Here is a 25165-nt window from a genome sequence, read left to right as displayed (position 1 = left end):
CACAGCTACAGCCCGAACGGCTGAACAGAGTTACTTGAAATTTGGCAGAGAGGTAGTCTACAGGTCAAGGAAGTGCCTTTTGTAGGTCTGGTGTAAATCTGTTCCGTAGTTCCTGAGAAAATAGCATTTAAATCAATATATATATCTGTGGCAGCTTACGGTGCGCTTACCGTGCGCTTACGGTAAGCTTACCGTACGCGTACGGTGGCGTGCGCGAGCGCGATTCTGATTGGCTGTTAGATCTTAGTAAACATTCGAATCGGTCGAAACCAGGAAATGGCGGCCGCCATTTTCTCTCTCGCACTCTGAGGTGGGGGGAGGAAAAACAAAGTTGGATATTAGGAAAAGGGGCAGGCTAGACAGCTCCTAACCACCTAGCCATGGTTAGGGTGTCCCAAACTAACCCTCAAGGGCAAAAATTCATTTTTTTTTTTTATAAAAAACGCCGATTGCGCCCCGTGTGCAAATGGTGCCCGCCAGGCACCTTTTGTGCATGGCACATCTAGATTTTGAACATTTAATCGATAACCTTTCACAACGAAGCGCATAATATGTCCTCCGTGTGCGGACGGTGCACGAAGCGCATCGTGCGTACATGGCCCATCCAGCGTAACGTGGGCACGCGGTGCGCGTAGCGCACCGCGTGCCCACCGTGCGTGCACGGCACTAACTGCGTAAAGTGGGCGCGCGGTGCGAACTGCGTGAAGTGGGCGCGCACGCCACGAACGGCGTAAAGTAACTTAGCATTTAAAAAAACGTACAAATTCACTGAAAAAACCATAGGTTTCACACACGTTATAGTTAGGAATTAGCATTTAAAAAACCTTGCAAATTCACTGAAAAAACCATAGGTTTCACACACGTTATAGTTAGCGGACATTTCACTCATAAAAAACCAATGAAATTCCCCCGTTATAGTTAGTGCAGGCAACTATAACTCACGCGACCGCAATCCTCTGCTGATGCTAATACTGTATTTAGACACTTATTTGCCCATGTCTTCTTCTATTAAATTTTAGCTATACATATATTGCAAATATTTTTTTTTCATAAAGACACATATGTCATCAGCAGAGGATTGCGGTCGCGTGAGTTATAGTTGCCTGCACTAACTTAGCTCCAGGTTTCACCCAATCTGCCAAAACTCAAGACGGGTGCCTTCTCCTGCAAACGTGAGGGTGAATCATGTACAATACTCCAGCTCCAAAAACAGGCACACAGCACTCACGGGACATTGTTTGTTTTAATTAGAGCAAATGCATTTCGGCGCACTGCCTTCTTCAGTGCTCGTTTCAAATGCCGTCAAAGATTCACAAGTTTAAATTGCTTCACGGGTTATTTCATTGGAGGAATGCATGAAATAAACAACAACGAAGGACTGACAGAGTTCTTGGTGCAAATACCGATGTTATGGCAGCCATGTCTGCATGCACATCCATTGCTTCAAACCTTTCAGTAATCATTTAGTTTTGCCATTATTAGTAACTTCTTATAGTCTTTCATAGACAATGCAGCATTTGGTCTTGCATAGAATAAAAACGAAACTTTTTTTCAATGTACCTTGCATGCAGTCATCTCCTTGCAGTCCTTTAGTAAATGAACAGCCTCCATGTCCCACAAAACCTTGTGCCATATTGACAGTCTCTCTGTCCCTCGTCACTACCGTGGTTTTGAATAGCACACATTCCTACAGGTTGCAGTCTGTATGGCTGCAATCTATCAGTTAAATAACTGGCAACCATTCAGGTCGGTAGGTTAGTATTTCACTTCAGCCACGGCGGTTCAGGCAGTAATTCAATACAAAGCTCCAGGTTTCACCCAATCTGCCAAAACTCAAGACGGGTGCCTTCTCCTGCAAACGTGAGGGTGAATCACGTACAATACTCCAGCTCCAAAAACAGACACACAGCAAGTGGGAAAGAAGGACCAGTATAGGTTATATGTTCACTTTTTTGGTTTTATTCTTTGCTCTAAATTGCGATTATTTTAGTGGAATCTGATTGTTTAAATATGCGATCTTGTCTGATAATGGGCACTTGTAGATGGGTAACAATATTGTGTTGGTCCTTCTTTTCAGTTTACTGTTTGGGGTATACATTGATTCACATGTAGAAGGCATTATAGTTCTGTTCAGGCTCAAAATGTAGACATCATTTGTCTGCAGAGTAAGGGGGGTCTGGAAGGAGGAGAGAAAATCTCCACGTCGGTTTTACCTTTTCCCACCCCCAGTCTCTAACAACATCACTTTTGTTGCTCTTGGAAAGGTATTGAATAGTAGTCTGAAAAAGGTCTGTCAAGTTAAATGAGAGAAATAATTCTTATGTTGGGGTATAACTAAGCTCCCAAACTTCTTTAACAACTCCACAGATAGAGGCCAGGTTCAGTGAATGGAACCTTGGCTCATCTTTGTCTACTTTTCCAGAGCAATAAGGCAGCCTTCAAAGAAAGGTGTGAGTAGTAACCCAGCACACCAAACTACAGTAGAATATACATAATATAAAATGTTAACATCAAGTTTAAGAAAAACAAATAATTAAATAATGATAATCTAATAAAATTGTTAATGGATTTAAAGTTTATAAGAAATCTGGTACAGTCTTAGTTTCATGGTGCTGCAACCTGCCATTTTAGATGATTATGCTCACTGGTACTCCAGGGGTAACTTTTATGAACATTTTCTGATTATTTCTGTACTGTTATCCTAGCCTCTTTGCAAAGTTTTAGAATGTTTCCTACTCTGGAACCAAGTCGACAAAGCCTTCAGAGTACGTACAGTATACTATGATTCAGTCATAGGCCAGCAGCTTTCTTTGGTTCTCTGCTTGGTAGGCGAATCACTTTAGTCAGAGCAGACAGTTTTGCTTGCCTGTTTTCTCTTTCCCAGCAGTTCTCAGATCCATTTCTCAGGCGTGAGTGCCAGAGGTTTTGCAGTAGTTCAAGAAAAAAGGGAGTAATTGCCAATTCAGTGTTCATGTGGTAAGAAGAGATTCTTTTGCACAGCATGCAGGAAAGTCTTTCTTTTGAGGGTTAAGCTAGATGTGCAAGTGATTTCGATGGTTCATTAGAATGCTGATGGTGGTTGACTATGTTACAATCCCTTAAAAGTTCATCTGATCTCTTCTGCCAAATTTCATCCAGTATCATGCCATCCCTGCTGTTGGAGTATAGAAAGAAAATATCCAAAAGCTAGGGGCATCAGAGATCCTGACTCCAAGATGACCGCCTTCTAGTGAGGCTCCTTGTGCCGGCGCTAGAATCCTTAAAAATCTGAGCACCATCAACAATGATTTGGCTCATCGAAAGCCCCACGCACCACCCAAAACTGTGCTGACCCTGCTATTACAGCGGATTGCCATGAAGATGGGCTACTGACCGGAAGAGAATGAAGCTCAGAGTACCCAGTGAGGATTCAAGATGGCCGATCTCTGAGCTGTCAGCCGCATCAACTGATTGTCTGCTGCATCACGGTAGGTGCCTGGCGGACTGGCCCCCGGACACAGTAGTGCAATTGGCGCAGGAGACCAACGCCTCAGCCTTGGCGGTTGGAGGGATCCAAAGCAGCATGATCTGCCGTGTGCAGACCACCAGTGGCCGCACTGAGTGGAGGGGTGAGGGCCTGCAGGGTTACCTAGTAGGCAGTGCCCTCCCAACCTTACTTGGCTGCAAGTGGTGCCAGCTGTTGGCCTATTGGGGTGCCCTGACTAAGAACGGGTCTGACAGTTTGTGATCCTGGGTGGCCCCATCGTTGAAGGGAAACAACTGCGGATAGAGGGCTCTCTCTAGGTGTCGCATGGGAGGTGAGGCTGGACTGTAATACAACCTTTATATTGAGAAAATTGCTTGCCCATTAACCCCTGGGACCCCAGTTTGGAGCAGTGAGAGCTGCACAGACAATGCACTTATTGAACTAAGACCTGTTGTGTTTGCCTTGAGACCATTGCTAAACGATCTACTAGATGCTCCCTAAATAACATGTGGCATAGAGACATTCTTGGCGAGTGCTGGTGGTCTTCCTCTTGTTGGATTCTAGCATGTGGGCATGACCAGTTGGCCTTTGTTTAGTTACCAATTGCAATGTGATAATCAGATGCAAAACAAGTAAAATAGCAATTTGAGGCCAAGAAAGCAAATAGAGCACACTCTTCAGAAAGAGTACCCACATCACAGGACAGCCCAATCACCTCAGCGGATGTTGATATGAAAGCACTACTGCGCCACATACAAAAATAGCCTAACCTGATTAATACCAAGATAAATATGCTGACTGCACAAGTGAACAGAATAAAGACTAAACTCAACAAGCATGATAAACGCATCACCATGGCTGATGGAAGAAATTTCCAAATGAAAGATGATCTTGTAGGATATAATGAAAAAACGCTGAACATGGGTCATAAAGGCGAAGAATGAAGAGCTAGGGGCCAGTGTCGCAACATAATAACTTGTGGATAGTGGGTCTCCAGGAGATGACGGATATGGGCAACATGGCAGACTCCAAAGAAATCTCTTTTAAAAAAAAGACTGGGTGCAGACAACTTCCCCCCACTATTTGTTGTAGAAAGAGCATACAATTCACTGGGACCCAGACTTCCGCCATATGCGACCCCACATCCAGTCATCAGCAGAATGTCTATCTTCTGAGATAGAAACACTATGCTACGCCTTGCCCATGAGAAGCAAATACCAACCCATGAAGGATCTGCGCTTCCTATAATCCCGGACTTCATGCTGGCAGTGCAGGAAGCTCACCAGCAGTGACTTCCTAACAAGTGAAAAACTGCACCAGGTGGTGTCTAATATGCTATTCTATATCTAACACGCCTCAAAATTATACACAGATATAAAGCACATATATTCACTACGCTACAGAAGGCTGATCCATTTGTGAAAAAGATCCTCAAAGACATGCGAGCAACTCAACAAAGTGATGAGCAACCACTGGATATGAGAGTAAGCAATACATAATTAAAGTACTGCAAGATGAGTCAGGAACCCTGAGGAAAACACTTTCCCATGTTGTACAACCGGCTGGATGGATGTGATCCTATAACACTGGTAGAGATTGTATTGCCCACAATAGGTGCCTGGATGGGCTGAACTCTAACCTGTAACAGATGATGCCTTATATTGCTGTACATTATTCTTTGGCCGGCAAGCACCTTATTGCACAAGGTGTTGATAGGTCTGGACTCTGGACTCCCATGAAGGATAAGCCCACGTTTGGAAATGAGAAATTCCTTACATGGTTTGAGGTGGAAACAGCCTTTACAATGAAGGCTGAACAACAACAACGTCTTAACAACAAATGTTTTTACAACAATATATTTTACAACGAATATGTCTTTACCACGAATGCCTTAACAACGAATTTCATTGTAAATGCATTAAAGGTAAAGGCATACTCGTAGTAAAAAAGAAAATGACAAGGGTAATTTTAGGGTTTAGGGTGGGTATGGGTTTTTGGGTGGCAAGGGTATTTTTTAAGTTTTGGGTAGGTATGGTTTTTTGGGTGGCAAGGGTAATTTTAGGGTGGGTATGGGTTTTTGGGTGGCCAGGGTAATTTTAGGATTTAGGGTGGGCATGGGTTTTTGGGACTGCAAGGGTGTTTTTAGGGTTAAGGGCGGGTGGGCTTTTGGGTGGGAAGGGAATTTTTAGGGTTTAGGGTGGGTGTGGGTTTTTGGGTGGAAAATGATTTTTTAGGGTTTAGGGTGGGTGTAGGTTTTTGGGTGGCAAAGGTAATTTTAGGGTTTAGGGTGGATATGGGTTTTTGAGTGGCATGGGTATTTTTTAAGTATTGGGTGGGTATAGGTTTTTGGGTGGCAAGGGTAATTTTAGGGTTTAGGGTGGGTATGGGTTTTTGGGAGGAAATGGTAATTTTAGGGTATAGGGTGGGTGTGGGTATTTGGGTGGCAACCGTATTTTCAGGGTTTAGTGTAGGTGTGGGTTTTGGGATGGCAATGGTATTTTTAGGGTTTAGGGTGGGTGTGGGTTTTTGGGAGGCAAGGGTAATTTAGGGTTTTGGGTGGGTATGGGTTATTGGATGGCAAGGGTAATTTTAGGGTTTAGGGCGGGTATGGGTTTTTGGGTGGCAAGGGTATTTTTTAAGCTTTAGGTAGGTATGGTTCTTTGGGTGGCAAGGGTAATTTTAGGGTGGGTATGGGCTTTTGGGTGACAAGGGTAATTTTAGGATTTAGGGTTGGCATGGGTTTTTAGGACTGCAAGGATGTTTTTAGGGTTAAGGGTGGGTGGGCTTTTGGGTGGGAAGGGAATTTTTAGGGTTTAGGGTGGGTGTGGGTTTTTGGGTGGGAAAGGAATTTTTAGGGTTTAGGGTGGGTATGGGTTTTTGGGTGGCACCGGTATTTTTTAAGTATTGGGTGGGTATAGGTTTTCGGGTGGCAAGGGTAATTTTAGGGTTTAGGGTGGATATGGGTTTTTGGGTGGCAAGGGTGGGGGGTTGTAAACTGCGGAATATGGCCGCACAGAGGTAAGTACATAAACAAATAAATAAAACTAATTTCGTTGTGCACGCGGCATCGCCAAATGCGATGACAGATTTCATTAGAAGCCCATGGAACTGATTAAGATAATTATAGACACCCCAGCCCCTAAATATTGTGCATTTACTCGGTGCTTATCACCACAATCACTGTTTGATACTGAATTCACTGGTGAACTGAAAAGTGAAATATTAACATATTTGCAACTCACTGAAGGCTCCGTGCTGTGCAATCGCCAGGCACAATGCCTTGAAGGCGTACTTGAGGGGCATCTGTATTGCAAAAGAGCACGGTATCAGTAATGCGCTTTGTGGCAGCCTAGCCTGGCTTGAACAAGAGCTTCAAACCCTACAGCAGTTTTACTCCACTGCCTGATTTTCCAAATATTAAACGAGGTCAGAGAAAAAACTCCATCCCAAAGAACTACCTGACCTCGGCTGGAGGAAGATAATTCTCCTACTTCACTGTGAAGGCCTGGATTCAGGAAGGACCTCAAGACCTGGCTCTTAGACGGAACCACAAATCCTACCTACAGTTCCTTGAGACCCTAACGGGTGAGTAGTCGTGCTATACAAGAACCTGATTGATTGATTGAAAGCACACTCAATACATAAGGACAGTGGAGCTGGAGGTTAAGCATTCACTCAAGTGCGCATGAGATAGGACGTATAGAGAGGTAGAGAGACCGAGCTGAACCCTGACCACCCAGTCACAATATGACAGACACATACAGGCAAATATTTTCTTGCAGAAAGAGAATGGTGCCATGCTTTACTGCGCTAACTCAGTACTGACAAACTAGTTCACTACTGCTCTAGCCTATACAAGACATGCATTTCTAGATCGCAACACAACTTCACTTAATATTTTGAATGCATAGCCCTGGCCTGGGTTGAGGGGCCTCCAAGACGATTCCTGGAGGAACCTCTCATGCTTAATTAAATCCAGGCTGTGATATAGGGGCTCTCTACTGGAAAAGCACCCGGGGGGCAGATTCCCTGCAGAATTTTATAAAACATATGCAACATTTCTTGCTCAGTGACTCTTGCAGGTATATAATGACGCACTGCATAGCGGAACTTTGCCCTCTTTGATGCACTAAACAATATTATTTACACTACTCAAACCAAGCAAATTGTCAATACACCCAGATTCCTACAGACCATTGTCCCTAATAAATATAGGTGCAAAACTCCTGGCTAAGACCTAGTTAACCGGTTGCTTCTTCTGTTACTTGACCTGGTACTCCTTGATCATGCAGGATTTATACTAGGTAGGTCTACTGAACACAACCTGCACATGCTATTTGCTATTGTCCTCCAGCTGGGCCCCAAGCATGAGGCTGCAGCTGTATTTCTTGATGCTATTAAAGCCTTTGACTCCATAGAATGGCAATTTGTATTTGTAGTCTCGCAGAGCATGGGAATTCCAAAAAACATATTGAGCTGGGTGCAAATTCTATACGCGTCTCCCACCTCACGGATATGAATGTGCGGTCTATTATATGAACCATTCCCTATAAGCCTATAAGCAGGGGTACCAGGCATGAATGTCTATTGTACCCAATACACTATGCTCTTGAAACAGAACCATTGGCATGCACGATTCGCCAACTACACAGGAGGGAGGACTAGCATTCTCTCCACGTAATTTGTTTTCTCTATATGAGACAAAATTGCATTGTACTTGTCTGACCCAGTGCAGAACTTGACCCTAGATATACGCGGGTTCACTCTATTCTGTGCGATTTTGGACGTTGCCATTAACTGGAATAAATCCACAATTTTTCCACTCGCAAAGACTACGCAACCTTGGACACCAGAATTTCGGCTGTCCTGGACCACACACTTCATCAAGTATCTTTGGGTTTGCATCAATTGTGATAAAGAAATAGTGATAAGGGACAACCTGGACCTTACTTAAGAGCATATTTGCCAGCGGGTACTGCTGCGGCTATCATTCATAGGGTGTACGGCACTTATCACAATGATTAAATGGTTATCCTCCCGAAACTGGTATACATCTTCTACAATATTCCCATGCTGCTGACTCAATACTTTTTTCAGATACTGAAATTGCACCTGATCACACTGACATGGGTGGACAGACAGCCCCGGGTATGTTGGGAACTGCTGACACTGCCATATGAGAGTGGAGGTCTTGCAGGCCCCAATTATGACCTCTGCTATTGGTGCACAGAGGCACAGTTTGCGACCCTTTGGCATAGACGCCACCAGATACATGGCAAATTTGACGAAAGAGCATGGCAATGCATACCCTATGCCACTGGAAGCACTGTTAGGACAGACTTTTCAATGTAGCAGAACTGAGACAGACGGAGTCTCTAGCACACAGCTGGAATAGGTAAAGATCTACAAGCGCCTTCACAGCTTAATGTTTTATTCCCAAAAACAATTTTTTACTCTCTTTCCCTTAACCTTGCTCACCTGCAACAAAAAGCTACTGCAGGGGGGTACATACACTGGGCAAGCTTTTCCCCTCGGGTCACTTCTTAAGTTGCCCCCCTGAAGTGGAAGGTAGCATAACCTCCCTATTAGATGTATTCAATCTTATTGCCTTCGTACTGAGTGCAGGGACCACAACCCAACCTTCCCTCAAGCACCCACAGACCAATACACTGACGATGCTCCTGAAAGCCCCTATTATTAAACACCTGATGTCAAATCTCTACTCTTCAGTACAAAACGAGAGCCCCTCACCACAGCTTAGTACTAGAACACAATGGAATACAGATTTTGGAGACCCACTGAGATAAGGAATGGGGGAATCTTCTCCTAATGGTACGCTCCAGCTTATTAATTTTAAATATGTGCATAGAGTCTGTCACACTTCCTTAAAACTATTTTCATGCGGGTTGTAGAAGCACTACTGTTGCGCCACATGTAATGTGGTGGGACACATTTCAGGCACCTCGCTTGGCAGTGCCCGGCGGTGGCTACATACTCGTGTTTGGTGGGCCAAATACTGTCAAACATGATTGCTGAGAAAGCGGAACTGACCCCAAAGACTTCACTTGTAGGATACACCAGAGAGGTGTTGTGAAATGTTATTCACCTCACTTGCACTGCTGTTGGCCAAAAGACAGATATGCTGTATGTGGGGTGGGGACCACTGGCCTAGGAAACGAGATTGGCTGCAAGACATGATATTCTGCAATGAACAGCTAGAGATCTATTATTCCATGATACCTCTGACTCTACGTCCCAGGAATATCTGGGACACCCTGCAGACATACTTGCTGAGTCATGGTGTTGGGGACACAGATACAGAACAGGAGGGTGGGCGTTGAGGGCATGAACCTCTGTTATATATGCCCATAATGTCATGGTGCTGGAAAATGGACAGGGTGCAAGCTGATCAATCACTGACGCAGGAGGAAATGCTGGGTCGCCGCCAGGCAATGGTAAATCACCTGATGAATATATAGTGCGACCACTATCAGGATCACTGCCATGTTACGATTGTTGTATACTCTATACAATGTACTAATGAGCTGTGCATGTTTGCTTTTTGATATATATTACTACTATAAACTGATAAAAATACAATTAAAAATATCCAAAAGCAGGGGAGACCCAACATGGTGTAATATCCAAAAACGCGATACAGAATGCCATTTCACTTGCACTCGAAACTAGCCACCCAAGTTCACTTCAAAGCCATTTCTCCCATAGGATCTTTCCACAAAGCAAAGAAGATCATGAGAATGAGCAAGATCTCATTTTGAAAAGGAGAAAGTTATAGTCCTCAGAGTCGCAAATGACAGATTTAAAGGTCAAAGTAATCTACTGCTCTCATCTCCAGGGTAATGAATGAAATCTATATGATTCTTGAGTCTGGCATCCAGCTGGGGGTCATTAAAAGGGAAGGCGAGGTTTTGGTCTTTGCTATTCCTTGTCAAAGGTGACAAGAGATCATTAAATCAGTCTCCTCAACTTATGTACACAATCCCACCTCATATAACTGGACAATAGCAAGCACAAATCTGACTTTATATTTGCATTTTTAGCCAGATAACCAATACGCTGTAATTCTGGTGTTTACAAACCGCAAGTGTTATTGGGTCCGGCCTATGTACAGCTTTCGCTGCCTGGGGAAAAGAATCAGTCCACTTCAGCCACTAGCTCTCTTAAGAGCAAGTGATGGCATTTTGCTTGGGCTCATGTGCACATATGTCAATAGTCTACGTCAGTGCTCAGGATGTTGGGCAAATCTCATTACTGGAGTACATGCACATCAGGATATTTGTACAGATCTAGAGTCTGAATATGGAATTGGACATACTCTGTGATTGTGGTATGTTGGTTTTGCTATGCCAAAAATAATAAATACAGATACTTTAAACAATAGTTCAGAAGTCACTACTGATTTATCGATTTTATATACAAGGGTGGACTGGTTGCACCCCTGTTCCGACTCCTCGCTCAACCAGCCATCCCTAACCCGTTTCTAGCTTGCCCCCCCCATGCTAAAGAAACCTGCCTTGCTGTTCATCTGATAATTTATTGGTGTTTTTTTACCACTCTATATACACACACACACTAGCAGCTTCAAAGCAACAGGAGCAAAGACAAAGTAGACTCCATGAGGTTGAGGGAGACAGGAAAATGTGGAGACTAGAGTTGTCCCTCGGTCATAAACTGACCTTGAATATCGAGGTAGTTAAGCCTCTATATAAAATGTAACAATACTGCAAGAGCAAACACAGAACTGGTGACTTCAGATAGTAGTTTAAGTGGCTAGAAAACAGGCACAATCGGTGCCTAGACACGTGTGCACGCACACACCTCTGGATATAAGTGTTACTGTAATGTTAGAGCACAAGTATAGGCAGGGAATAAAGTCTATGAGATTATAGGAGGTAGGGAAATATGAAAAACAGGTGGGCCTAGTGACACCTATGTTTGACTTGAATATTTAGTTTTGTACCTGTACATATATCATCAAGCACAAAGACACATATGACACATACTACACAGTGGCAGATTTGAAGTACACGACTAAGATACAAGTGAAGACTACGTTGGGTCTTGGAGGCTACAACAGGCATGGAGTTGGTGAGTCTAACTGGGTCTGTCCGGCCTCTCTATGCCTTGAATATCTATATATTGTGGAACGTAATCACAGTGCAAAAGCAAAGACCGACCTGGGAAGTGTGGATAGTGTTGAAAACATGAAGGAAATAGGCAGAATGGGTGGGACTAGTGGACAGATATACACACACAGACCCACACACACATGCATGCGTGCGCATACACTCACACACACCCATGTGTAATTTTGTGATCAGGACATAGGCAGATTTGGAACTAATGAGAGTTTATGGGGATTGTGATGTTAGGTAGATGAGCAGATGTGGTGAGCCTGGTGGTCCTCATGTAACATCAATATCTATGTATTCTTCTGTGAGATAGAATAGTCACAGAAACATAGCGAAAAATTAATACACTTTGGGATTGCGAACAGGAACATTAAATAAACCTTACTACTCTCATTAAAGCAGTTAATTAAAACATTGCGTCTAGCTTTAACTGAGGGCAACATTTTACTGCCTATATACTTGTTACCATAGACACGAGTGCATGAGATGCTCTTGATTGCCCACCATGAGTTTTATATATAGCCCAATGTCGCCCCTCCCATAAAAAAAAAATTCTAGAGATGCAATTGTTTGATTGGAGAAAGTTGGATTGCGCCATAACTCGCTTTCTCCATCACCCAATCACTAAATTTGTGGCAACTCACACTCTTAAGCATGCAGGTTGCAGAGTCCAGACCAGAGGTAACTTGCTGAACAGTGTTTTTCAGGACTGTGTGTGCTTGAATCTTCACTCACAGACCAGATGCACAGTTTTACAAGCCGAGCTCATGGTCGCTTGTGGGCGTCAGGGGCAGCAGAGTAATGACGCTTCTATTGCACGTGCTTGCACACATATTGTAGAAACAACCAGACTACCAGAACTTTATTCTGGTACCAACTGACCAGGAACACCTTCCTGTCCTAAGCCCCTTCTATGCTGCAGCTGCCTGTAGTACGTCAGAGGGCAGAAGGTGGGAAAACTATGGGAACAGAACAGGCACTGCTGTGTGCACTTTTACATGCAGTGTAATATTACCCAGGTGTTGACAATTAGGTGCTGATGCCGAGCACCGGAAATCAATTAAGTGACAGTGCTTAGCACCGGAAAGCCCTGGCTCAAATTAAGCACTGCGTGCTGGAGTGGGTACATTTCACCACCATGAAAAGCAAAGAGCACCTGCAAACTCGTCACGGACTCACATTGCACGATGCACCACAAAGAAGTAGCTTCCAATAGTGAAAAAAACCGGAGCATCTCTCTGCCCACAAACGTTATAATTCTTTGGTGAAGGCAACTTTGTTTATCATATCTCGGTTTCCTGCTATTTAGTTACACAAGGGAAGCAGCGGCCGCCAGCCAAGCGTGACTGGCGAGTGGTGAATAGCGCGCGTTGAACTGGCAACAGAGTTTCCATGCTGGCCCGACTGGCCCTGTCAATGTTGCAGTTTGGCAAGGCCGACGACTGGAATAATCTGGCTACGCGCCTTTTAAGAGCACGTGTGACTTGGTTTACGTTCATTTTAGTATCTGTGAGTTTGTGTCGTTTATCAGTGGCCGTTTTCCCGCGCTGCCGCCCTGGGCTGGGACAGCAATAAAGGTTTTGTGTGAAAGAAACACAATAAACTGTCAGCCCAGCTCTGTGAGGTCGCTACAAGTGGCTCCCGCGGGGAGGGTGTGACATAACATCCAATAGTTGTAAAATTCAGAAAAACGACGTTTTAATTTAAGAGTAATTCAGAGTACGATACTCACGTCAATCTCGTCGAGGGACCCGTCCAGATAACGGCGCACCTGCGTCTGAATGTCTGCGATCTGGGACTCGTTTAACTGCTCGTAGCTCACAAGGGTGCGGTTCACCTGGGGAGGGAGGGGAAGGATAAAAACAGGCCGCATTACCAAAGAATGAGAGGACGTTCAGAATGGGGTGTGAAGTGGGTGAAAAAGTTGAAGAAGAAAAAGTGACAAAAAGAGAGCAGGAGAGTAACAGACTACCCTCAAAGGGAATGCAGGGAGGGGCAGAGAGACAGAAGAAAACAGAGAGAAGGGAAAGACGGAAAGTGACAGAAAGATCTAAAGATGGCGGAATGGAAGAGAGAAAAAGTGAGAAGGAATGAAAGTGAGAATTTAGGTTTTAGAGGAGAACAAGCTAGAGATGAATGGAGAGATTGATTAAAAGCACTACAAGGAGAGAAAACAAGGAGACAGTGGGAGTGCAGTAACAGGAGGGAAAGTAAAAAATAAATTGCAAGAGGAAGAATAAGGTTGGAGGAAAAAGCGAGTGAAGGAGAATGGAAAAGAGCTGGATAGGTTGAGGAGAGAGTGAGAAAGGGAATAGTGTGTAAGAAAAAAGATGAGTGGGACGTGCAAGAGTAAGAGAGAGACCTCATAAAGAAATGTCATGCTCAATGTACCAGCAAGTGCCCCATACAGGGACAGATCTGATACAGGACATACATACACACGCTTAAATGCAAATTCTCTGTGTGGAAGTTACTCGGGGTCATGTATGAAAAGTTAACCTGGAAAATCCATGTTAAGGCAGAGGAATCCCATTTAAATAATACATGATTACAAGAGATTTCTCTTTTTAGGACGCAGCCTACCTGACAGCGCAGCTGTGTGGTATAAGAAAGACATCTTGGGGAGTTTCAGTAGTCGACCTGGGAATGCACTCAGCTCATTGCTTGCCATTTTTGTGGTTTGTAACTCGTGTTTTCCTGCTTTTTCAGTTGCTGGCTTAGGCTCTCCAGGTTCTCTTCATCCCTCCCAGGTCAAAATCTTATTTAGCAGTACCCTTCAGAGCGCTCCCGATCTGTATATAGGCCTGTAAATCTTGTTCTTATCTCGTCACATTTACTGTGCATTTAAAGACTGAGGCCAAATGTCAGGCTGTGTCTTTGAGAGAACCTGGTGCTTAATATGCTTTTTGTAGACTTCAAAGTGAGAGCGTTTGGGGCGGAATGTAGATTGCTCTCCCCATGGAGTAGGGGTGTCATGAAGACTGCATGCGCAAGAGGTGCAAGGGCTGCTCTGCCAAGGTGCATCCACTTTGACATTATCCTGTGCCCGAACCACCCCGCCTGGACACATTAGGGACTATTTTGTCTTTGTACAGCCTACCTCTCTGCATTTAAACCGCTCAAGCTGCTGTGGTTTGATGACATTTCCTGGACATAGCAGGAACAGTTGCTGTATAGTGAGCCCTCACCTCACCTCTACTTGAACACTGTATGCCCCACGGCTGCAGGAACGTCTACAGCATCCAGTGCCCGATTCTTTTGAATAATGTGTGTCACGATGCTGCAGGAACTGCTCTTGCATCCATATATTCAGCGGGAATGTAGCTGATATTGTTAACCTTCACCTGACATAGCCTTTATTAACTGCAAGAAGCTGCAATAGAATCTCGCTTGAGCTGGCTGGAGCTTGGATAAAGTTCATCACGCGCTCCTCCTTCACTGTTCCCTTCAAGGGCAAGGAGCCAGCAGAGAGTTAAACCTCTCCCCTCCCCAGACCTGCACATTCATAAGCGGCTGGACGAGGAGGACATATTTCTAAAGCATGGGCAGCACAGTCATGGACACCAGAAGAGACTAGCATTGGCCAATGCAATAGGTCCCACCTATGCGAGAGCTATTGGCCTTGTCAATGTATTTTTAGCCATATTGTACAACAGTGCTGGCTTTAGTGCAGCGTGGCTGAAAGTAAAAAATATAGGCACTATGACGAGGTCAATGTTGGCTGTGTTATAGAGCTTTTCTGTGTTACGTTCAGCCATGTTGCAACATGGCTGAGAAACATTTGCAAAGTCAATAGATCACACATAGGCAAGATCGATTGGCTTTGCCAATGCTATCTTATAGTATGGGACCTGGAGACACGATGAGTGCGACACAACAATAGATTCAATGAAGGATCCCAAAAGCACCAGCTCTCTGCTCTAGAACATGATCCACGATCCACAGCTCTTCCAACTGATTACAAAATATTTGTCATTGCAAATAAAATAAGATAAACGCTATTCCTTACTATAATGTCATGCTTGATCAGTTCCTGCTTCAGGAGAGCTATTTCCTTCTCCAGAATTCTGACTGTTCGCTGCAACGAAAATACAAAGATTGTTAATAGTTTGGATCCGTTAATTTTCCTAAGTGAAAGTGCGAATATAGTAACATATTTGGATTTGTGTGTACACTTTATACTCAAATCTATGAACACTTTGAAATAAATGACATAATAACAAAAAGCATATATACTTTCATCCTGATAGATCAGTCCTTACCACTAAGAGAACCTAAAACAAGGTATTTGGTATGTTTCCCAGCTGCATGTTCTGTGTCATTTTCATAAATTTTTCCTAATTAAACAGGACCTTTTCTAATGTGCCTCCAGGCGCTACTGTGGACTGAAATCTATCTCATAGCAGGGATTTAAGTGCTTCTGCTCAGATTTTGCTACTTATTTGCGATTTAGTGGTCTGTATGTATGATCAGCATAAAGTGATTTTTTTCTTAGGTTTGCACCTGCCATGACTTTAAGTCAAACACCAAACACCTTCAACTAAATAGGTTGTTGATGTACAAATTAAGCAATACAAAAATGTGATGGATGGAATGCTAGAATTAATCTCAGCCTGCCTGTAATTATTCAGAGCGCATCCCAGTCTACCATTTTTTTCCCATCATGCCACCTCAGATTGGACCCAGCCATATGCAAATCAGCCTTGGTCCTGCTCCAGTAGGAACAGTCCAACCTGGACTGCCAAGTCAGGTCCAAAACAAGCAACCTAAGACTGAATTCGACCTATACCGTCTAGAGTGGCATAGGGGGAGAACAACAATGGAGTGAAATGCAGCCCATATCAATTGGCAGTGGTTATAATCTTTGCAAGCATTCCTCCTGTCACTTTTGTGTGTATGATGTGCAAGTTGAACCAGTATACAATATGAAGTGTATTTGCCAATTCCCCCAAACCCTTTTCCTACAATGCCTACTAGAATTTCAGCTGTAGACAACACACATTTTACTTCAGAAGCACTGTGAATTGTATAATTTAGTCTTTGTGCCACCTGGAATGCATAACACTTAATAAACAAAAAGGCATCCTGAATCGACACATTTTCTTACGCACGCCATGGTTCACAATCCTCAGATTCACTGGATTTTGGGGGAGTTGCCATTTTTATTACAAAATGTACCTGTTACTGAAACGACTAGAACACCAACACATCCTCACAACGGGCCCGATTCACAGAACTAATCTGAGACAAAATCCTAAACGTACTACTTTTGATATTCACAGAATGCACTTACTACTTTTGGTTAAACTTACTACTTTTGGGGAAACTAAAAACTTTTGGTATTCACAAATGGCATTTAGTAGTAGTTAACTAACTTCTGTGAATACCAAAAGTTGTAAGTTTAACCAAAAGTAGTAAGTTTAACCAAAAGTAGTAAGTGCATTCTGTGAATACCAAAAGTAGTAAGTTTAGGATTTTGTCTCAGATTAGTTCTATGAATCAGGCCCCACATGAATAGACCATAATACATAGATGTATTTTGGATAAAAGTGTGGACCAAAGACTATTCGTTAGGGTGTTCAATAACACATTACACTTGGTGCCCATGCAAAATTTCACATGGTCATATCGATAATTCAAAATATGAGGAAGAAAACATGATAAAGGTCTTTTTTATAAAACTCCACCTTTGCACTGGGGTTCCAATCTCCAGTTTCCTGAACATTCATGGCAAAATGGGACCATGCAATGACTACAGAGAGCTAACCATTATTACAATAAATACCCATTTCCTTCTTCTTTTGATGTTTATGCTTTGAATCAACTCCAGTTTGCAAAGGTCTTCACCAAAGTGGAGTTACAGGGTGCATGGTATCTACAATGTATCCTGAAGGGGATGAGTGAAAGAACACATAAAACACCAGAAGCCGTATTACAGAGAGTGCCCCGGGGGCACAACGAGCATTTGCACCCTCTTTGCATGCCCCCCAGGGCACATTGGTATTACAGAATGGGCCGCAGATGCTAGTGCAGCCCCTTCTGTAATACCAACAGCGCTGGTGCACATAAACCACCAGCCCTATCTGCAGGGGCCGTTCCCTCATTTGCATGGGGGCGGGCCCCTTGCAAATAAGGGAATCCCTTTGCCTATGCGTCGGAGTCATATTACAGACACAGGTGCAGAGGCAAAGAAGCTGTCAATGTGCCCACCTAAAAGGTGGCATGCTGTTAGTGCGCCTGCTGATGCCAGCCCTCTGGCAGGGGAAAAAAGGGTCCCATAGACCCCCAAGACAACCCCTTGCAGGCGGGTGCAGTCACTGGCTGCACCTGCTTGCAAAGGGATCTCTAATCCCCTTTGAAAGTGCACGCAGGAGCCACCTGCTCAGTGATAACATGGAGCGGCTTCAAGGCAGCCGCTCCGTTTTTTCCCATGGAATGCACTGCCCAGGGGGCAGTGGGAGTTCGTGGCTGCCCTGGGGGCATTCCATTCTATGTTATAGGGTGCACTGTCCCTGTTTGCACCTGGCACACTTGTTTTAAGGTGCGCCGGCCGCAAACAGGGAAAGTGCGCCCTTTACATAATTGGGCACTAGACACAAACACAATGAATATACGGTGATGGTGTTCAGCATCTGAATTTTGCCTGCAGCACCTCAATACTTGATAAATTATATGTTTGAAATCTTTTTTCATATACCTGTGCACATATGTTGTGGTGTACAGCTTAGTTTCTTCCTTCAAAGAACAATTCACCATCTGAAAAAGTGTTTAAGCATCTTAACCACCACTAATTCTATAAAAATCTAGAAAATACAGTTTTTGGAGTTTAGATATGGATCACTAACTGATCTTCCCATTGGAAATAGCTGTGATTCGGAGAAAAATGTAGAAGTTCAAGCAGAAAGACTTTATCAGCCCTTACATCAGATTGATGCAGAAGCGCCCATTCCACAGCTTCCATACCTCCTGAATGAGGAATAGATGTATACAAGGATTTTACATCTATGGTACATAATATGATCTTGTAGTCCATTTTTGTACGAATGGTTGTAAAAAGTAGTCTAAGTATTGACCCAGAGGTTCGAATATTGTCCCACATCCTGTTACTATCGGTCTGAATGGTGGATTATGGAGTTCCTTATGAATTTTCAAGAGCATTTATAACCGGGGTCTTCTGGGATTTGTCACCATCAGGTAAGATTTGGTCGGTGGATGTGATCCAACCCATCTCCAGTACATTCTTCGGGATGATTTCCAATGTCTCAATCAGTTTTTTTTTTTATTTCAAATTGTTTTTATTAAAGTAACAGAGACAATACAATAACTCTTCCGTAGACAAAGATCAAGATAGTCATGTCCATACGTACAAATACAAAAAATAGAAATGAGTGACAAGACAAATGAAATGAAGAATAAAACCCCGTTCCAGCTCGCATCATCAAATACAGGTACATTCCCATTACATTGCTTCGTGTGTGGGCGCAGCGCCCCGGGACTCGAGGGGTCAGTCACGCCTCACCTTACAACAACCCCACTCAGAGGGGCCAACCACAGTATACCTCTCAAGGTGGTTCGTAATGAAAGGAGGATGCATCCAATGATTTCCAAAGCTTTTTGTTTGAAGGGCTCCAGGTAGAAGCCTGCAGCGCCGGATTGCTAGACCCCCTCAGGAAAGATAGCCATTCCTGCCAGATTTTAAAGCTCGCTTCAGTCGCATTTTTCCATTTGCAAAGAATCACTTTACATGCCATTGTTAACATTAAATCCATCAGCTGGCGATCTTGGTCAGTTGTTATTTGTGGGTCCAGTGCCCCCAGAATGACGTAAACAAATTCCTGTATAGGTTTTATCTTAAAAACATGAGAAATGCAATCAAATATCTTCCCCCAATAATCCCCTAATGAAGAACAGGAAAATAGCATGTGTGCAAGATCCCCAGTACCTGACTGACAGTTCCAGCACACAGGGGAATCTCTTAATTTACATCTGAAAAGCCTGTCGGGCGTCCAAAAGGCCCTATTGAGAAGCATATATTTCGTCTGAAATAGGATGGGTGAGACTTTATGTGTAAGGGCTAACTTATGAATCACTTCCCAATCAAAGGATATGCCTGATAGATTTGGCTCCGCCTCCCATACGCCCTCCACTCTTTTGTGTTTTTTCATGGGTAGAGGCAACAACATTTTATATACCTTCGACACAAAGTGTCCAGCATGTATTAATCGTGGGATATGCTGTAATAGCCATGGGACATAAGGAGAGAAGTTACTCGCTGTCAGAATCGATTTAAGTTTTAGGAAATCATAAAAATCCATCGGGGTAAGATCATGCCGGTGTTGTAAGGTCGAGAATGGCAGCGGAGCCTTATCATCATATAAGTCCTTCACCAAATTAATGCCCTTCTTGGACCATGACTCCCAGAATATACTACTACCCTTATGTTTAAGATGGGCATTCCTCCACAGGGACATAAACGATGATCTGGCAAATGTCAAGTTTGTTTTATGCGTTTGGTCGAGTCTAAGTAAGGCCCTTCTAGTATTAAGCATGATATATTTAGAATGAGGAAGGTGTGACAGGTCCATCGTAAGGAGGGCCTCCAAAGGCGCGTGATCCACCAGTGCCTCTTCAATAATAATCCATAGTGGTGTATAAGCAGGGGATTTTAACAGCCACTGAGCACCCTGTTTGCACAGAAACGCTGTCTGATAGCACCTGAAGGAGGGGAGACCCAGACCGCCTTTGTCTTTTGCTAATTGTAATTTCTTCAGTGAGACTCTGGCCTTCTTGCCCTGCCACAGAAAATTCCCAAACAACTGATCCACCTTAGTAATAAAAGCATTAGAGAACGTCATAGGGAGCATACTGGCCAGATAGTTGACCAACGGAGTCGACATCATTTTAAGCGTCTCTGCTCTACCCCACCAGGAGAGAAACTTTGGGGACCAACCTTCCAGTAATGTAGAAATCTTTTTCAGGGTCAAGTCTTCATTTACTTTCAGCGTGGAGATCAAATCCTTATCAAAATCCAGCCCAAGATATTTAAAACACCGAGGCTGCCATGTAAGCCCAGAATCTCCAATAATCCCCTTATCCCCAACACTGTTCAAAAGTTTGACCTCCGTTTTATCTTTATTGAGTTTATATCCAGAGACTCTGGAAAATTCCTCAATGTCAGTCATGAGCGCCGGAATTGCTTCATCCGCTCTTTCCGACATAATCAGCACATCGTCCGCATAAGCCGTTAATTTTACAGTGCAATCACCAAACGGTATACCCGCTATATTTGGGTCATGCCTTATATGATATAAGAACGGTTCAATCGCCAACAGGAACAGTGAGGGTGACAGGGGGCAACCCTGTCTCGTGCCTTGTTGTAAGCAAAAGGGAGAGGAAAAGGATCCACCAGCCCTAACACGCGCCGAAGGGCAGCAGTAAAGGGACATTACCAGTCTAGTAAATGACTCCCCTAAATTGAATTTACAGAGAACAGCACGGAGGAAGGACCAATCAACCTTATCGAATGCTTTTTCAGCATCTAGTGTTATTGCTGCAGTCGGTGTGTCTAAAAGTTTCGCTTTTTCTAGTACGTGCGCCAGAATTCTTGTGTTGTCACTGGACAAACGATTCTTAAGGAAGCCAGCTTGGGATGGATGGATCAGCTGCGGGAGAACCCCCTGCAGGCGGGCGGAAAGTATCATGGCCAGGAGTTTGCAATCAATATTAATCAATGAGATCGGCCTATAGTTTTTCGGTAGCGAGGGGTCTTTCCCATCTTTAGGAAGTACAGCAATTATGGCCTCTGCCAAAGTACCTCTAACCTCACCCGATTTATTAATACCTTGAAATAGCTGTAGGAGGGGGTCGACCAAAAGGGAGGGGAAGGTTTTATAAAATTTTGCAGTGAATCCGTCAGGACCCGGGGCTTTCCCTACTTTTAAGCGTTTAATTGCAGTCTCTATCTCTGAAGAGCTAATTGGACCATTAAGACTGACCCGGTCCTCATCCGAAAGCTGTGGGAGATCACACTCATCTAAGTATTCCTTAATTCTAGATTCCTCTACCGCCTCATTTTTTGCTTAGAGGTCCTCGTAGAAAACTCTAAACACCTCCGTTATTTTGTCAGGGTCTGAATGCGAGTGCCCCAATGCATCTTTAATGACACTAATAGAGTTCTTCTGAACCTTGAACTTCAAGTATGAGGCGAGGGACTTACCTGCCTTATTAGACTCACAAAGCTTAAATCGCCTGCCCTTGTCAAGCCAGACTCCCGCTCTCTCACTAACTATTTTATTATATTCATATTTTTTATTCGCCAACGCAGCAAGAGACATCTCATCCCTATCTTTTAGATGTTTAATCTCTAGATTCCTAATGCCCATCTCCAAAGCCTCCAACTTCTCATTATAAGATTTATTCATCTCTGACCTAATTTTGATACACATTCACCTTATAGTACTTTTCAGAGCCTCCCACCTAATGAGATCGGACGTGTCCCCCTGTTTATTAATCTGAAGGTAGGAGGATATCGCCTCCTGGATTGTGGACCGGTGCTTGTCACTAGTTAGGATTTCATCATTCAGCCTCCAAGATGTCTGACGAGAGGATGGTTTAACATTCGTAATTGTTAATGAAATGCACGAATGATCCGATAATACACGAGGTTCAATGGTTGTAGAGTCTAATCTAGGAACGCCATTCTGTGTGATAAGGAGGAAGTCAATCCGGGAATACGAGTCGTGTGGTGGAGAATAGAAAGTATAATCCCTCTCAGTGGGATTCTGGAGTCTCCATGTATCTACCAAGTTAAAGCGCTTACACATACTAAGAAAAGCTTTATGAGCTTTTGTTGGTTTAAAGATGCAGTGTGAGTCTCTATCTAAAATTGCATCTATTGGAAGATTGAAATCCCCAGCTACTATGTGCAACGCATTGTCCGGAATAGTTTCAAGGTGTTTATTTAGTTTGTCCCAAAAGACCAGGTCGCTAGTGTTGGGTGCGTACACGCTAGTAACATAGAACTCTGTATTATCCTTACTCATCTTGGCCGTGACCCATCTACCATCTGCACTAACTTCAGACGATAAAACCTCCACCTTAGATTTCCTCGCAACAAGTATCAGGACACCATTCTTTTTATTCACAGCCTCAGCACCCACCACCTCATTATAAAATTTATTCCTCAGGTGGTAAAACTGCTTCGCTTCAAGCTTCGTCTCCTGGAGTAAAACAATATCACCCCTCAGTCTTTTAACATAATCTAATATCTTCTGTCTCTTAACAGGCTGGTTCAGGCCCTTAACGTTAAACGACAGTACCTTCAGTCTGTCCAAATTACATACTCCCATCGGAGAGCTAAGTGAGCTATTTAGCATCAGGAGGTTGCATCAACATCACAACAAGCATATACTTCACAGTGTAAGCGCATTTAAAGCCGCAGTAGTGCCCGGCACCACCCACACCCACGAGAAGCAAGAAGATGGAGACCATGCAAGCCGGAACAAACAAAAATAAAAGCAAAAAACAAGGAACACATACCCCTACCCAAAAAACCCCCAGCCCCCCACCCTCCCCACCCCAACTGAACGAGTTAGGCATGGTGACTGGAAAGAGAATGCGTCAGAAACCCCCCCCGTGCATAGCTGTTACAGAGAGATAAAAACCATGGAACAGAGGAACTATCCCCCTTAAACTAAGGCCTGTTACCACCCCTTAGGCATCAACACCCCCCCCACCAGCACAACTTTCGGGTACCTCATCAACCATACTAGACCAGCCGTTTAAACAACAGCCCACCCCCGTCAATCACTACCAACCCACCTAATAAACCTGTGAAACATTATACATGACCATTAGCAATCTTGGCCCGTTAAACTGAAACCCCTCTATTCGAAAGGTAATAATTCTAAAACATATTATGTGGCCAGGTACCCTGAGCATCTGCAACTGCATACTGCCAACAGAACTGTCTTTGGAGAGAACCTCGAGGCAGAGAACATGCCCCAGGCAACCTGCCCCTTCAAGTAGCATTAGCTCATACAGAGCTGTGTTCACTTATAACCTGAAGCTGAGGCCTGCGCTACTGCCCCCATTGAGGCGCTTGTATCCATGTCCAGATCGTCCGGACCATCAAGCATGCGTTTCAGTTTCAAAGGATCCGAGAAGAAATGTGGAGACCCGTGGACCAACACACGGTACTTTGCAGGGCCAGCAAACCCATACTGGAAGCCCCTTTTCTTTAGCATTGGTCGCAGTGCCAAGAACGCTTTCCTAACCTCCACCGTCTCTTTACTGTAGTCCTGTGAGATGTATACCTTGACCGATTTCCATAAAATATGGTTGTTTTTCCTCATGAAGTCAAGAATCTGCTCCACATGTTGATATCGCAATGGCTTGCACACAATCGCTCTGGGCCCTTTCTGGTTTTTACTTATCTTGCCTGGCACTCTATGAGCCCTATCAAACTCCAGTGGATGGTGAAAGGACAGATTAGTAGCCTGGGTAAACCAAGACTCCAAGAAGGCCCCACAGCTCGCATGCTGATCCTCCGACCCCTCCGGAAGGCCAAAAATGCGTAGGTTCCCCCGCCTGTTCCTGTCCTCCAACTCCGCCAGTTTCCGCATAGTTTGATCCGATGATATGCATAAGCGGTTGATGGCTGCACACGACTTTACTTCTAGATCCTCAAGTCTGCTGATCCTCGACTCTGCCTCCACCAATTTTGCATTGGTTTCGCGATTATCCTGCCTGATAGCCGCCACCTCATCTTTGGTTGCCTTAGCTAGCTCCCTAACTTCTTCCAGTTTATTAAGTATCAGTTCCATCGGGTCCGGATTACCTTTCGCTCCCTTGCTGGGTGAACTAGGATTCGACTGATCAGATTTGAGCCTCTTCATGCTTTTCACCGATTCTTTACTATCAGCCATGGTAGTCCGTCGTGTAGATTCCTTTGCCAGTCAGAAATGTCCCAAAGTGCTTCAGCCTACTCCTATGGAGTGCCCCTTGATCGCCGTTCCCTCTGCCGACTGGTAGCAGCCAGGTAAATTCACTTTAACTTAAAACATCACCACGCGTGCAACTAAGGCTTCATCCCCTGGCGCCTTCCCGTCCGCTATCTATGTGATTGGATGATCTCAGAACATGGCGCTCGTGTTACCCACCTAAGCGCAGAGGTACGTGATCACATCATGGAGACCAGTGAAGACGAACAGGGAATGGTCGCGCCTCCACTCACCAGAACCATGGTACAAGGCACAAGATTGCAGGCGAGATCACATGGTAGCAGGGAAGCCAGGCAGGCCCAGAGCAACACGATAGCAGTAATGAAGGATCACCCCACACAAGACAGCGCCTGAGACAATTACAGCTCCACATCCCCATGTAAGGCTCCTCGAACTCCAGATGAATAAAGCAGAGCGCGCCACAGGCGGAGCATCAGATTCGACTTTGCAGGCTTAGTTCCACCCTAGAGGGAGCCGTCCATTCCATGCGCGCTCCCACGATGACACAAACACCACCATCATTTCACGGGCAGCACTGAAGGGGG

General features: G+C 44.2%; 1 protein-coding gene across 2 annotated transcripts in view; it reads right to left on the bottom strand.

Annotated features, from left to right (window-relative positions):
* The window catches only part of KIF9 (kinesin family member 9), a 567914-nt gene that overhangs the window by 370276 nt on the left and 172473 nt on the right, over positions 1–25165 (bottom strand). For both annotated transcript variants that reach the window (XM_085630190.1, XM_085630191.1), the window contains exons 11-12: positions 15629–15697; positions 13352–13456 (exon numbers count right to left, since the gene is read on the bottom strand). In XM_085630190.1, coding sequence (XP_085486316.1) covers positions 13352–13456; positions 15629–15697 — 174 coding nt within the window. The remainder of the gene's footprint in view (positions 1–13351; positions 13457–15628; positions 15698–25165) is intronic.

Source organism: Triturus cristatus, chromosome 10, assembly GCF_964204655.1.
Source record: "Triturus cristatus chromosome 10, aTriCri1.1, whole genome shotgun sequence".
NCBI lineage: Eukaryota > Metazoa > Chordata > Amphibia > Caudata > Salamandridae > Triturus > Triturus cristatus.
This window is presented reverse-complemented; position numbering and strand designations above follow the sequence as displayed.